Source organism: Oncorhynchus tshawytscha, linkage group LG04 (assembly GCF_018296145.1).
Source record: "Oncorhynchus tshawytscha isolate Ot180627B linkage group LG04, Otsh_v2.0, whole genome shotgun sequence".
Lineage (NCBI taxonomy): Eukaryota > Metazoa > Chordata > Actinopteri > Salmoniformes > Salmonidae > Oncorhynchus > Oncorhynchus tshawytscha.
Genome location: NC_056432.1, coordinates 30,709,339 through 30,724,659, shown reverse-complemented (window position 1 = coordinate 30,724,659; position 15,321 = coordinate 30,709,339). Strand labels below are relative to the sequence as shown.

The following is a 15,321-nucleotide window of genomic DNA, read 5'->3' as shown; positions in this document are numbered from 1 at the left end:
GATGTTTACAAGATGTTTATAGAAAGAGGAGAAAGAGGCGCTGTTATACAAGATGTTTATAGAAAGAGGAGAGGCTGTGTGATACAAGATGTTTATAGAAAGAGGAGTGATACAAGATGCGCTGTTATACAAGATGTTTATAGAAAGAGGAGAGGCACTGTGATACAAGATGTTTATAGAAAGAGGAGAGGCTGTTATACAAGATGTTTATAGAAAGAGGAGAGGCGCTGTTATACAAGATGTTTATAGAAAGAGGAGAGGCGCTGTGATATACAAGATGTTTATAGAAAGAGGCTGTGAGAGGCTGTGATATACAAGATGTTTATAGAAAGAGGCTGTGATGAGGCTGTTATACAAGATGTTTATAGAAAGAGGAGAGGCGCTGTTATACAAGATGTTTATAGAAAGAGGAGAGGCGCTGTTATACAAGATGTTTATAGAAAGAGGAGAGGCGCTGTTATACAAGATGTTTATAGAAAGAGGAGAGGCGCTGTGATACAAGATGTTTATAGAAAGAGGAGAGGCGCTGTTATACAAGATGTTTATAGAAAGAGGAGAGGCGCTGTTATACAAGATGTTTATAGAAAGAGGAGTTATACAAGATGTTTATAGAAAGAGGATACAAGATGTTTATAGAAAGAGGAGAGGCTGTTATACAAGATGTTTATAGAAAGAGGAGAGGCGCTGTTATACAAGATGTTTATAGAAAGAGGAGAGGCGCTGTGATACAAGATGTTTATAGAAAGAGGAGAGGTGCTGTGATACAAGATGTTTATAGAAAGAGGAGAGAAAGCACTGTGATACAAGATGTTTATAGAAAGAGGAGAGGCACTGTTATACAAGATGTTTATAGAAAGAGGAGAGGAAAGAGGAGAGGCACTGTTATACAAGATGTTTATAGAAAGAGAAATACAAGATGTTTATAGAAAGAGGCTGTGATGAGCGCTGTTATACAAGATGTTTAGAAAGAGGAGAGGCTGTGATACAAGATGTTTATAGAAAGAGGAGAGGCACTGTGATACAAGATGTTTATAGAAAGATACAAGATGTTTATAGAAAGAGGCTGTGATGGCGCTGTTATACAAGATGTTTATAGAAAGAGGCTGTGATACAAGATGTTTATAGAAAGAGGAGAGGCGCTGTGATACAAGATGTTTATAGAAAGGAGAGGATAGAAAGAGGAGAGGCGCTGTTATACAAGATGTTTATAGAAAGAGGAGAGGCGCTGTTATACAAGATGTTTATAGAAAGAGGAGTGGCGCAAGATGTTTATAGAAAGAGGAGAGGCGCTGTTATACAAGATGTTTATAGAAAGAGGAGAGGCGCTGTTATACAAGATGTTTATAGAAAGAGGAGAGGCGCTAGATGTTTATAGAAAGAGGATGAGGCGCTGTGATACAAGATGTTTATAGAAAGAGGAGATAGAAAGAGCTGTGATACAAGATGTTTATAGAAAGAGGAGAGGCGCTGTTATACAAGATGTTTATAGAAAGAGGAGAGGCGCTGTTATACAAGATGTTTATAGAAAGAGGAGAGAGCGCTGTGATACAAGATGTTTATAGAAAGAGGAGAGGCGCTGTTATACAAGATGTTTATAGAAAGAGGAGAGGCGCTGTGATACAAGATGTTTATAGAAAGAGGAGAGGCGCTGTTTATACAAGATGTTTATAGAAAGAGGAGAGGCGCTGTTATACAAGATGTTTATAGAAATGTTTAGAGGAGAGGCTGCTGTGATACAAGATGTTTATAGAAAGAGGAGAGGCTGTTATACAAGATGTTTATAGAAAGAGGAGAGGCGCTGTTATACAAGATGTTTATAGAAAGAGGAGAGGCGCTGTTATACAAGATGTTTATAGAAAGAGGAGAGGCTGTGATACAAGATGTTTATAGAAGATGTTTATAGAAAGAGGAGAGGCGCTGTTATACAAGATGTTTATAGAAAGAGGAGAGGCGCTGATACAAGATGTTTATAGAAAGAGGCTGTGATACAAGATGTTTATAGAAAGAGGAGAGGCTGTTATACAAGATGTTTATAGAAAGAGGAGAGGCTGTTTATAGAAAGAGAGGCGCTGTTATACAAGATGTTTATAGAAAGAGGAGAGGCGCTGTGATACAAGATGTTTATAGAAAGAGGAGAGGCGCTGTGATACAAGATGTTTATAGAAAGAGGAGAGGCGCTGTTATACAAGATGTTTATAGAAAGAGGAGAGGCTGCTGTTTATAGAAAGAGGAGAGGCGCTGTGATACAAGATGTTTATAGAAAGAGGAGAGGCACTGTGATACAAGATGTTTATAGAAAGAGAGTAGAGGCGCTGTTATACAAGATGTTTAGAGGCACTGTTATACAAGATGTTTATAGAAAGAGGAGAGGCGCTGTTATACAAGATGTTTATAGAAAGAGGAGAGGCTGTTATACAAGATGTTTATAGAAAGAGGAGAGGCTGTTATACAAGATGTTTATAGAAAGAGGCTGTGATGAGGCTGTTATACAAGATGTTTATAGAAAGAGGCTGTGATGAGACTGTTATACAAGATGTTTATAGAAAGAGGCTGTGATGAGGCTGTTATACAAGATGTTTATAGAAAGAGGAGAGGCGCTGTGATACAAGATGTTTATAGAAAGAAGAGAGGCGCTGTTATACAAGATGTTTATAGAAAGAGGCTGTGATGAGGCTGTTATACAAGATGTTTATAGAAAGAGGCTGTGATGAGGCTGTTATACAAGATGTTTATAGAAAGAGGAGAGGCGCTGTTATACAAGATGTTTTTAGAAAGAGGCTGTGATGAGGCTGTTATACAAGATGTTTATAGAACGAGGAGAGGCGCTGTGATACAAGATGTTTATAGAAAGAGGAGATGCGCTGTTACACAAGATGTTTATAGAAAGAGGAGAGGCACTGTTATACAAGATGTTTATAGAAAGAGGAGAGGCGCTGTGATACAAGATGTTTATAGAAAGAGGAGAGGCACTGATGTTTATAGAAAGATACAAGATGTTTATAGAAAGAGGCTGTGAGAGGCTGTTATACAAGATGTTTATAGAAAGAGGAGAGGCGCTGTGATACAAGATGTTTATAGAAAGAGGAGAGGCGCTGTGATACAAGATGTTTATAGAAAGAGGAGAGAGCGCTGTGATACAAAGATGTTTATAGAAAGAGGAGAGGCGCTGTGATACAAGATGTTTATAGAAAGAGGAGAGGCTGTGATACAAGATGTTTATAGAAAGAGGAGATGTTTATAGAAAGAGCGCTGTGATACAAGATGTTTATAGAAAGAGGAGGGCACTGTGATACAAGATGTTTATAGAAAGAGGAGAGGCGCTGTGATACAAGATGTTTATAGAAAGAGGAGAGGCACTGTGATACAAGATGTTTATAGAAAGAGGAGAGGCGCTGTGATACAAGATGTTTATAGAAAGAGGAGAGGCGCTGTTATACAAGATGTTTATAGAAAGAGGAGAGGCGCTGTTATACAAGATGTTTATAGAAAGAGGCTGTGATGAGGCTGTTATACAAGATGTTTATAGAAAGAGGCTGTGATGAGGCTGTTATACAAGATGTTTATAGAAAGAGGCTGTGATGAGGCTGTTATACAAGATGTTTATAGAAAGAGGCTGTGAGAGGCTGTTATACAAGATGTTTATAGAAAGAAAGAGAGGCTGTGATATACAAGATGTTTATAGAAAGAGAAAGAGGCTGTTATACAAGATGTTTATAGAAAGAGGATAGAGAGCTGTTATACAAGATGTTTATAGAAAGAGGAGAGGCGCTGTGATACAAGATGTTTATAGAAAGAGGAGAGGCGCTGTTATACAAGATGTTTATAGAAAGAGGAGAGGCGCTGTGATACAAGATGTTTATAGAAAGAGGAGAGGCGCTGTGATACAAGATGTTTATAGAAAGAGGAGAGGCGCTGTTATACAAGATGTTTATAGAAAGAGGATGAGGCTGTTATACAAGATGTTTATAGAAAGAGCTGTTATACAAGATGTTAATAGAAAGAGGAGAGGCGCTGTTATACAAGATGTTTATAGAAAGAGGAGAGGCGCTGTTATACAAGATGTTTATAGAAAGAGGAGAGGCGCTGTTATACAAGATGTTTATAGAAAGAGGAGAGGCGCTGTTATACAAGATGTTTATAGAAGAGGCTGTGATGAGGCTGTTATACAAGATGTTTATAGAAAGAGGAGAGGCGCTGTTATACAAGATGTTTATAGAAAGAGGAGAGGCGCTGTTATACAAGATGTTTATAGAAAGAGAGGCTGATGTTTATAGAAAGAGGAGTTGTTATACAAGATGTTTATAGAAAGAGGAGAGGCGCTGTTATACAAGATGTTTATAGAAAGAGGAGAGAAAGAGGAGGCTGTGATACAAGATGAAAGAGGAGAGGCTTATAGAAAAGAGTTTATAGAAAGAGGCGCTGTTATACAAGATGTTTATAGAAAGAGGAGAGGCGCTGTTATACAAGATGTTTATAGAAAGAGGAGAGGCTGTTATACAAGATGTTTATAGAAAGAGGAGAAGATGTTATACAAGATGTTTATAGAAAGAGGAGAGGGCTGTTATACAAGATGTTTATAGAAAGAGGAGAGGCTGTTATACAAGATGTTTATAGAAAGAGGAGAGGCGCTGTTATACAAGATGTTTATAGAAAGAGGCTGTGAGGCAAGATGTTTAGATGTTTATAGAAAGAGGAGAGGCGCTGTGATACAAGATGTTTATAGAAAGAGGAGAGGCGCTGTTATACAAGATGTTTATAGAAAGAGGCTGTGATGAGGCTGTTATACAAGATGTTTATAGAAAGAGGAGTTTATAGAAAGAGGAGCTGTGATACAAGATGTTTATAGAAAGAGGAGAGGCACTGTGATACAAGATGTTTATAGAAAGAGGAGTTATACAAGATGTTTATAGAAAGAGGAGAGGCTGTTATACAAGATGTTTATAGAAAGAGAGGCGCTGTGATACAAGATGTTTATAGAAAGAGGAGAGGCGCTGTGATACAAGATGTTTATAGAAAGAGGAGAGGCGCTGTGATACAAGATGTTTATAGAAAGAGGAGAGGCGCTGTGATACAAGATGTTTATAGAAAGAGGAGAGGCGCTGTGATACAAGATGTTTATAGAAAGAGGCTGTGAGAGAAAGAGGAGAGGCGCTGTGATACAAGATGTTTATAGAAAGAGGAGAGGCGCTGTGATACAAGATGTTTATAGAAAGAGGAGAGGCGCTGTTATACAAGATGTTTATAGAAAGAGGAGAGGCGCTGTGATACAAGATGTTTATAGAAAGAGGAGAGGCGCTGTGATACAAGATGTTTATAGAAAGAAGATGATAGAAAGAGGCTGTGATACAAGATGTTTATAGAAAGAGGAGAGGCGCTGTGATACAAGATGTTTATAGAAAGAGGAGAGGCGCTGTGATACAAGATGTTTATAGAAAGAGGATGTGATGAGGCTGTTATACAAGATGTTTATAGAAAGAGGAGAGGCGCTGTGATACAAGATGTTTATAGAAAGAGGAGAGGCGCTGTGATACAAGATGTTTATAGAAAGAGGAGAGGCGCTGTGATACAAGATGTTTATAGAAAGAGGAGAGGCGCTGTTATACAAGATGTTTATAGAAAGAGGAGAGGCGCTGTGATACAAGATGTTTATAGAAAGAGGAGAGGCGCTGTGATACAAGATGTTTATAGAAAGAGGAGAGGCGCTGTGATACAAGATGTTTATAGAAAGAGGAGAGGCGCTGTGATACAAGATGTTTATAGAAAGAGGAGAGGCTGTGATACAAGATGTTTATAGAAAGAGGAGAGGCGCTGTTATACAAGATGTTTATAGAAAGAGGAGAGGTGAGAGGCAAGATGTTTATACAAGATAGAAAGAGGAGAGGCGCTGTTATACAAGATGTTTATAGAAAGAGGAGAGGCGCTGTGATACAAGATGTTTATAGAAAGAGGAGAGGGCTGCTGATGTTTATAGAAGATGTTGTTTATAGAAAGAGGAGAGGCGCTGTGATACAAGATGTTTATAGAAAGAGGAGAGGCGCTGTGAGATGTTTATAGAAAGAGGAGCTGTGATACAAGATGTTTATAGAAAGAGGAGAGTTATACAAGATGCTGTAGATACAAGATGTTTATAGAAAGAGGCTGTGATGTTTATAGAAAGAGGAGAGGCGCTGTTATACAAGATGTTTATAGAAAGAGGAGAGGCTGTGATACAAGATGTTTATAGAAAGAGGAGAGGCGCTGTGATACAAGATGTTTATAGAAAGAGGAGAGGCATACAAGATGTTTATAGAAAGAGGAGAGGCGCTGTGATACAAGATGTTTATAGAAAGAGGAGAGGCGCTGTTATACAAGATGTTTATAGAAAGAGGAGAGGCGCTGTTATACAAGATGTTTATAGAAAGAGGAGAGGCGCTGTTATACAAGATGTTTATAGAAAGAGGAGAGGCTGTGATACAAGATGTTTATAGAAAGAGGAGAGGCGCTGTTATACAAGATGTTTATAGAAAGAGGTGAGAGGCGCTGTTATACAAGATGTTTATAGAAAGAGGAGAGGCGCTGTGATACAAGATGTTTATAGAAAGAGGAGTTTATAGAAAGAGGCGCTGTTTATAGAAAGAGGAGAGGCGCTGTTACAAGATGTTTATAGAAAGAGGAGAGGCGCTGTGATACAAGATGTTTATAGAAAGAGGAGAGGCGCTGTTATACAAGATGTTTATAGAAAGAGGAGAGGCGCTGTGATACAAGATGTTTATAGAAAGAGGAGAGGCGCTGTGATACAAGATGTTTATAGAAAGAGGATGTGATGAGGCTGTGATACAAGATGTTTATAGAAAGAGGAGAGGCGCTGTTATACATGATGTTTATAGAAAGAGGAGAGGCGCTTTGATAAAAGATGTTTATAGAAAGAGGAGTGGCGCTGTTATACAAGATGTTTATAGAAAGAGGCTGTGATGAGACTGTTATACAAGATGTTTATAGAAAGAGGCTGTGATGAGGCTGTTATACAAGATGTTTATAGAAAGAGGAGAGGCGCTGTGATACAAGATGTTTATAGAAAGAGGAGAGGCGCTGTTATACAAGATGTTTATAGAAAGAGGAGAGGCGCTGTGATACAAGATGTTTATAGAAAGAGGCTGTGATACAAGAGGCTGTTATACAAGATGTTTATAGAAAGAGGAGAGGCGCTGTGATACAAGATGTTTATAGAAAGAGGAGAGGCGCTGTGATACAAGATGTTTATAGAAAGAAAGGAGAGGCTGCTGTTTATACAAGATGTTTATAGAAAGAGGAGAGGCGCTGTGATACAAGATGTTTATAGAAAGAGGAGAGGCGTGATACAAGATGTTTATAGAAAGAGGACAAGATGTTTATAGAAAGAGGAGAGGCGCTGATGTTTATACAAGATGTTTATAGAAAGAGGAGAGGCGCTGTTATACAAGATGTTTATAGAAAGAGGCTGTGATGAGGCTGTTATACAAGATGTTTATAGAAAGAGGAGAGGCTGTGATACAAGATGTTTATAGAAAGAGGAGAGGCTGTGTATACAAGATGTTTATAGAAAGAGGAGAGAGCGCTGTGATACAAGATGAAAGAGGAGAGGCGCTTTATAGAAAGAGGAGAGGCTGTGATACAAGATGTTTATAGAAAGAGGAGAGTGATGATGTTTATACAAGATGTTTATACAAGATGTTTATAGAAAAGGCTGTGATGAGGCTGTTATACAAGATGCTTATAGAAAGAGGAGAGGCGCTGTTATACAAGATGTTTATAGAAAGAGGAGAGGCGCTGTTATACAAGATGTTTATAGAAAGAGGCTGTGATACAAGATGTTTATAGAAAGAGGAGAGGCACTGTTATACAAGATGTTTATAGAAAAGGCTGTGATGAGGCTGTGATACAAGATGCTTATAGAAAGAGGAGAGGCACTGTTATACAAGATGTTTATAGAAAAGGCTGTGATGAGGCTGTGATACAAGATGCTTATAGAAAGAGGAGAGGCACTGTTATACAAGATGTTTATAGAAAAGGCTGTGATGAGGCTGTTATACAAGATGTTTATAGAAAGAGGAGAGGCGCTGTGATACAAGATGTTTGTCTGTTTTTTTAAGCAAAACTTCCTTTTTGCCTGAGTAACCTCTGTTGGCAGAGAATTACACGATGACATGGCTCTATACATAACTGAGTGACACATTAAATCAGTTTTCGGTTTGGGTGCTGTGAAGAAACCCATAGTGGCCATCTGTGACCAGATCTACAGTGGGTAGGCCATTTCTGGTAGAAACAGGCTTTTTGAGGTCTCCCTCACTGATTGCTCCACATGTGTGTCACCACCCACATGAAAATGTTTTATTTTATAAACGGGGTGTTTCGAACCCTGAATGCTGATTGGCTGACAGCCGTGGTATACCACGGATATGACAAAATATGTATTTTTACTGCTCTAATTACGTTGGTAACCAATTCATAATAGCAATAAGGCACCTCAGGGGTTTGTGGTATATGGCCAGTATACCACGGCTAAGGGCTGTGTCCAGGCACTCTGCATTGCGTCATGCATAAGAACAGCTTTTAGCTGTGGTATATTGGCCATATACCATACCTCCTCGTACCTTATAGCTTAAGTATACTATGGCATAAATACTGTAGTACTCACTCTAGTGTTTTGCGGAGTAAAGTCCCCATAAGCACGACAGTGAATACTGCTCTGTTCTGTAACCTCTGCCTTGTTCCTGTGGTGTAGCTGTGAAGCCAGGCTAGTGACCTTGGACACAGATCAGTGTCAGAGAGGAATTGCAGGAGCTTGAACCGTCGCCGGAGGCTCCGTACCGTGGAACCATCGCCGGAGGCTCCGTACCGTGGAACCCTCGCCAGAGGCTCCATACCGTGGAACCCTCGCCGGAGGCTCCGCACAGTGGAACCCTCGCCAGAGGCTCCGGACCGTGGAACCCTCGCCGGAGGCTCCGGACTGCCAACCGCTGCCGGAGGCCCCGGACTGCCAACCGCCGCCGGAGACTCCGGACTGCCGACCGTCGCGTGGAGCTGGCTCAGGACGTACCGGGCTGGGGAGACGCACAGGAGGCCTGGTGCGTGGAGCTGGCCCAGGACGTACCGGGCTGGGGAGACGCACAGGAGGCCTGGTGCGTGGAGCTGGCACAGGACGTACCGGGCTGGGGAGACGCACAGGAGGCACAGTACGGGACCACTTAATGTACCCTGACCCTCTGAAAATGCACCACTACCCACTATCTAGCCCATTCAATAGACGTAATGTTAAACTTACAGTATACCATCTATTCACGAAGCTGCCTAGCGCCCTGACGGACCGACGCTTCCCAAATGCTCTGTCTAAGCGTCGATATGCCTCGCTTGCAATACGGTTTTGGAACGTAACTTTCAAAAAATCATGAAGAAAAATGGTTAAATAACTACACAACTTTATAGGGGTAGGGTTCCCACGCGGCCATCTCTCCATGTTACAGCGCTTGCTAGTGGAAGACAGATGTGACCACCTGGGTATAACGGAAGAAGGACGTCAGAATAGTGTTGTAACTCAAATAAATACCGTCGGCTGCAATTGTGTTAAACCCATATACAATAGTGTATATTTTGCATTTGTGAAATCATTTTCATGTGATAGGAATGAGGGCTTTATGTTTCCAAAACTATATCGCAAGTGCAGATGAACGTTTCTAAACATTAAAATAGAGTGTCAGGATTGGAGTACATTCAGCGGAGAACCCAAAAGGGGAAGGCTGTAAGCCTTCGGTTCTCCAGACACGCGACCATGTATTCTACACATACTGTATGTGTGTGTTTCTGCACACGTCTGTGCATGAGTGTGTGTGTGTTGCTGGGCATGTGTGCGTTTTTGCTTCTGCGTGTGTGTGTGTGTGTGATTGTGTCTGCATGTGTCCGGTGCAGCTCTATCAGTAAAGTGAGAGAAGTGTCTGTCACCAGGAAGGGATGACCTTGTTCCAGTACTGTGGCACTGTGAGGATAGGGAAAAGGGGCACTCTAGAGAGCAGATAGGTACCACAGACAGAAGATGAAACAGCTGCATAAAAACAGGTGTCAAGTGGCAAACATGAGGAAAAAAACAAGCCAAATAGTGAATAGCATTATATCTCCACGGAAGAGTTGGTGAGAACAGAGATAAATACATCTATCAGTGAGCGAGCCATCGTGCCTGAGATAAGAAGCCATCGTGCCTGAGATAAGAAGCCATCGTGCCTGAGATAAGAAGCCATCGTGCCTGAGATAAGAAGCCATCGTGCCTGAGATAAGAAGCCATCGTGCCTGAGATAAGAAGCCATCGTGCCTGAGATAAGAAGCCATCGTGCCTGAGATAAGAAGCCATCGTGCCTGAGATAAGAAGCCATCGTGCCTGAGATAAGAAGCCATCGTGCCTGAGATAAGAAGCCATCGTGCCTGAGATAAGAAGCCATCGTGCCTGAGATAAGAAGCCATTGTGCCTGAGATAAGAAGCCATTGTGCCTGAGATAAGAAGCCATTGTGCCTGAGATAAGAAGCCATTGTGCCTGAGATAAGAAGCCATTGTGCCTGAGATAAGAAGCCATCGTGCCTGAGATAAGAAGCCATCGTGCCTGAGATAAGAAGCCATCGTGCCTGAGATAAGAAGCCATCGTTCCTGAGATAAGAAGCCACCGTGCCTGAGATAAGAAGCCATCGTGCCTGAGATAAGAAGCCATCGTTCCTGAGATAAGAAGCCATCGTGCCTGAGATAAGAAGCCATCGTGCCTGAGATAAGAAGCCATCGTTCCTGAGATAAGAAGCCATTGTGCCTGAGATAAGAAGCCATCGTTCCTGAGATAAGAAGCCACCGTGACTGAGATAAGAAGCCATCGTGCCTGAGATAAGAAGCCATCGTGCCTGAGATAAGAAGCCATCGTGCCTGAGATAAGAAGCCATCGTTCCTGAGATAAGAAGCCATCGTGCCTGAGATAAGAAGCCATCGTGCCTGAGATAAGAAGCCATCGTGCCTGAGATAAGAAGCCATCGTGCCTGAGATAAGAAGCCATCGTGCCTGAGATAAGAAGCCATCGTGCCTGAGATAAGAAGCCATCGTGCCTGAGATAAGAAGCCATCGTGCCTGAGATAAGAAGCCATCGTGCCTGAGATAAGAAGCCATTGTGCCTGAGATAAGAAGCCATTGTGCCTGAGATAAGAAGCCATTGTGCCTGAGATAAGAAGCCATTGTGCCTGAGATAAGAAGCCATTGTGCCTGAGATAAGAAGCCATCGTGCCTGAGATAAGAAGCCATCGTGCCTGAGATAAGAAGCCATCGTGCCTGAGATAAGAAGCCATCGTTCCTGAGATAAGAAGCCACCGTGCCTGAGATAAGAAGCCATCGTTCCTGAGATAAGAAGCCATCGTGCGAGAGATAAGAAGCCATCGTGCCTGAGATAAGAAGCCATCGTTCCTGAGATAAGAAGCCATCGTGCCTGAGATAAGAAGCCATCGTGCCTGAGATAAGAAGCCATCGTTCCTGAGATAAGAAGCCATCGTGCCTGAGATAAGAAGCCATCGTGCCTGAGATAAGAAGCCATCGTGCCTGAGATAAGAAGCCATCGTTCCTGAGATAAGAAGCCATTGTGCCTGAGATAAGAAGCCATCGTTCCTGAGATAAGAAGCCACCGTGCCTGAGATAAGAAGCCATTGTGCCTGAGATAAGAAGCCATCGTGCCTGAGATAAGAAGCCATCGTGCCTGAGATAAGAAGCCATCGTTCCTGAGATAAGAAGCCATCGTGCCTGAGATAAGAAGCCATCGTGCCTGAGATAAGAAGCCATCGTGCCTGAGATAAGAAGCCATCGTGCCTGAGATAAGAAGCCATCGTGCCTGAGATAAGAAGCCATCGTGCCTGAGATAAGAAGCCATCGGGGGAAATTCAACCATAGCCTCTGTATAACCCAGCACTAGCCTGTGTGTCACCCTGCTCTGAGACTAGTGTTTACTGGGTGTGGGTTTTTCATCATGTTTAAATGTTCCCTGAAGAAATCCTACTGTCTGCACCACAAACACAACCTCAGAACCCCGGGCCCACGGCTCGAGCAACAGGACACCGCAGACATAACATTATGAATGTACTTCACTGGGATATCTAGAAAAAAAACATGGAAAATGTAGGAAGAGAGAGAGAAAGTTCCCCCTGTGATAACATCTGCTCCAGAAACCAAGATAGCCTCTAAGCTGGTGTTAAAAAAGGAGGGAAGGGATGGGAGGGGAAGGCTGGGGTAGTCACAACACTTATTTAACAGACTTTATTAAACTGGGTGGCTGCTGGTTACATAAGTGACATGGGATAATCTGTAACAATACACTTTCAATCAAAGTTGGGCTGCATGGCCAGAATGACTGTCTCTCCCCTCTTCGCTGGTCTCTCTCCCTCTCCACTACACAGCCCTCCTTTTCTCACTCTCCCACTGCCCGCTACACACACACACACACACACACACACACACACACACACACACACACACGCAAGCACAAAAACAAATCATAATGACAGAATGAAATATTGGGCACATGGACTTAGTTCTGATTAACTGTGAATGTTTATATTGTTTCATGCAACATACGTCTATTACAACCTAATGATTTGTAACATGTACCAATACGGATTTAAAAAACAATGCGGACTCAACAGTGGAACAAGACCAGCAAGTAATAACTGATAAAATAGCATTTCCACCTGCTATTTTTAGAGGACAACAAAAAAACTAATATTGAGTGGTGGGGGCCCCTGAGGGCCCATTGGTTCTCAGGTCCATGAGTCACTTTCAACCTCCACTGTGACACCTGCCTCAGGTAGGTCTGAGTCATATCCTCTCTGCCCCTCTCATGCACCCCCCTGCTTCATGCCCCCCTCCCACTCCCCATTATCTCTTCCTCTCAGACTCCTTCAATCCATACGACCTTTCTTTCTACCCTTTCTTTCCACACCCAATACATCTGCAGCCATACGCAAACTACGCATGACAGACCCACCCCTACCCCAGCATCCGTTCTCCACCCAGTCCCCTCTATGTCCACACCCTCTGGGTGCATCCTGTGGGGTGAGGAACACTAGTAGCCAACTGCCTGTCTGTCTGTCTGTCAATATCTCTGTCTCTACTGCATCAGCAGATTAGTTTACATCGGAATAGTCCTACAGGCAGATACACGCAGCTGGACACCAGCCCAGGGGTATACATACATACATACATACATACATACATACATACATACATACATACATACATACATACATACATACATACATACATACATACATACATACATACATACATACATACATACATACATACATACATACATACATACATACATACATACATACATACATACATACATACATACAGACAGACAGACAGACAGACAGACAGACAGACAGACAGACAGACAGACAGACAGACAGACAGACAGACAGACAGACAGACAGACAGACAGACAGACAGACAGACAGACAGACAGACAGACAGACAGACAGACAGACAGACAGACAGACAGACAGACAGACAGACAGACAGAGAGCGAGAAACAGACAGACAGGACACAGACAGACAGACAGGACACAGACAGACAGACAGACAGGACACAGAGGAATGTGTTATCATATGTTGAACAACGCTCATCGATGGCTTTGACAAGTGCTCATTTTAATTCACGACACTAAATGAAATGTGAAAAGAGCCAAGTAGGGTTTTCCCAGCTATCCCAGTAATAATCACAGATTGCGCTGATACAGGTCCATCTGTAACCCCCAACAGCCAGTGATTGATGGAGCAGAGATTTAGAGTTTAGTACGACAACCGCCACCAGTGCAGTGCAAAGGTCCCAAAAGCCTGCAGGTAATTATTACTCCTTACTCAGCAGTCATTGTTCTTCAACGACAGGTAGAAGGAAGAGGATGAGAGAGAGGGGCACAAAAACATGTCCTCTCTCCGTCCTGTCCGCTTTAAGTTATCACTGAGCAGAGTGGAAGTGAAATGTTGCTCATTGACACAATACGCTGCAATGTGATTTCTACACAATTTAAAAACTAAAAAATGCAATTTGGAGAACTGCTAATAGAAGCTAAATTGACTCCAGCCATTGTCACCTTGGCTGCTGTAGCTTCATTCACCTCAGTTGATAGGGGACATAACATTCTAGGACAAGCACATGTCATGCAGCAATTAGCTGCTAGGCACTAGCTCAGCACCGGGATAAAAAAATCAAATAAAAACTCTAGATTAGTTTCATGCCACGTCAAACAGCAGTTACCTCACCATAAGCCATCTACTACACCCATCTTCCACCTCTACACTGTTTGGAGATAAAAGTTGTGCTGTTCAGTGCAGCTGCATCGACCCCCTGTGAGCAGACCCCTTACCTTGCGCTTTTTATCCCGCGAGCGGTTCCTCTTCTTGGCCTTTTCCTCCTCCTTCAGCAGGCGTTCCGCCTCAAGCTGGATTTTTAATTCCTTGTTCTTCACGAGATGTTTGGCAGCTTGTGCCATGGTTCAGCCTGGTTGAGCCGACTGTCTGGTGCAGATGAAGGTGGATGAGGCCTGGCGAGGTCCTGGTTTGAAGCTGGGGCTGAGAGGCTGGGGGGTTGCAGCGCTGGAGGTCCTGCCTGCCGTGGGTGGACACTGACGCTGATGGTGCCGGTGTGTTCCCTTGTATGGCCCTGCTGTGTCTGAGAGAGCGTGCTCACACTCTGCCTCAAGGGAACAAAACAGGGGGAATTCGGGTGATGCTGCACTTTTCTCTCTCTCTCCCTCTCTCTTGAGGCTCTAATTCTCTCTTCCTCCCCTGCTGTTCTGCAGTCCTGTGAAACTACTGCGACCCCCTCTAACAAAATGAAAAGATTAAGAGAAGATAGACGCTTTAAGTGAAAGTCAAATCTCCCTCTTGCTGCATTGATTTGGTTTCTTGTTGCAGGTTGTTTTTTTCTCTCCTCTCCAATAGTCCTGCTGCTTGTCCGTCTGTGGAGGGAGGTTTTGGACAGAGCGTTGGACAGGGCTGTGGGAGCTACAGACAATCACTGAGCATCACAGGCATTCTGAGTTTCATCACACTCACTCACCAAGAGACCAGGGAAGACAAAAACCCATCCAAAACATTTAAAAAACTGCCTCTCTCACTCGCTCACTGTACTACTCCCTCCCTCTTCCTCTCTCTCTCTCTCTCTCTCTCTCTCTCTCTCTCTCATTGCTCCCCCTTACTCTCTCTCTCACTGCCCCCTCTTCCTCTCTCTCTCTCTCTCTCTCTCTCTCTCTCTCTCTCTCTCTCTCTGCTCCCCGTCCCTCTTCCTCTCT

The 15,321-nt window shown here is 42.9% G+C and overlaps 1 protein-coding gene across 1 annotated transcript in view; it reads right to left on the bottom strand.

The window, feature by feature from the left end:
- Positions 1–15,107, bottom strand: part of LOC112248502 (ankyrin-1) — a 214,985-nt gene extending 199,878 nt beyond the window's left edge. Inside the window, exon 1 of the mRNA XM_042320616.1 lies at positions 14,395–15,107. Coding sequence (XP_042176550.1) covers positions 14,395–14,520 — 126 coding nt within the window. The 5' untranslated portion in view covers positions 14,521–15,107. The remainder of the gene's footprint in view (positions 1–14,394) is intronic.
- Positions 15,108–15,321: the final 214 nt, after the last annotated feature.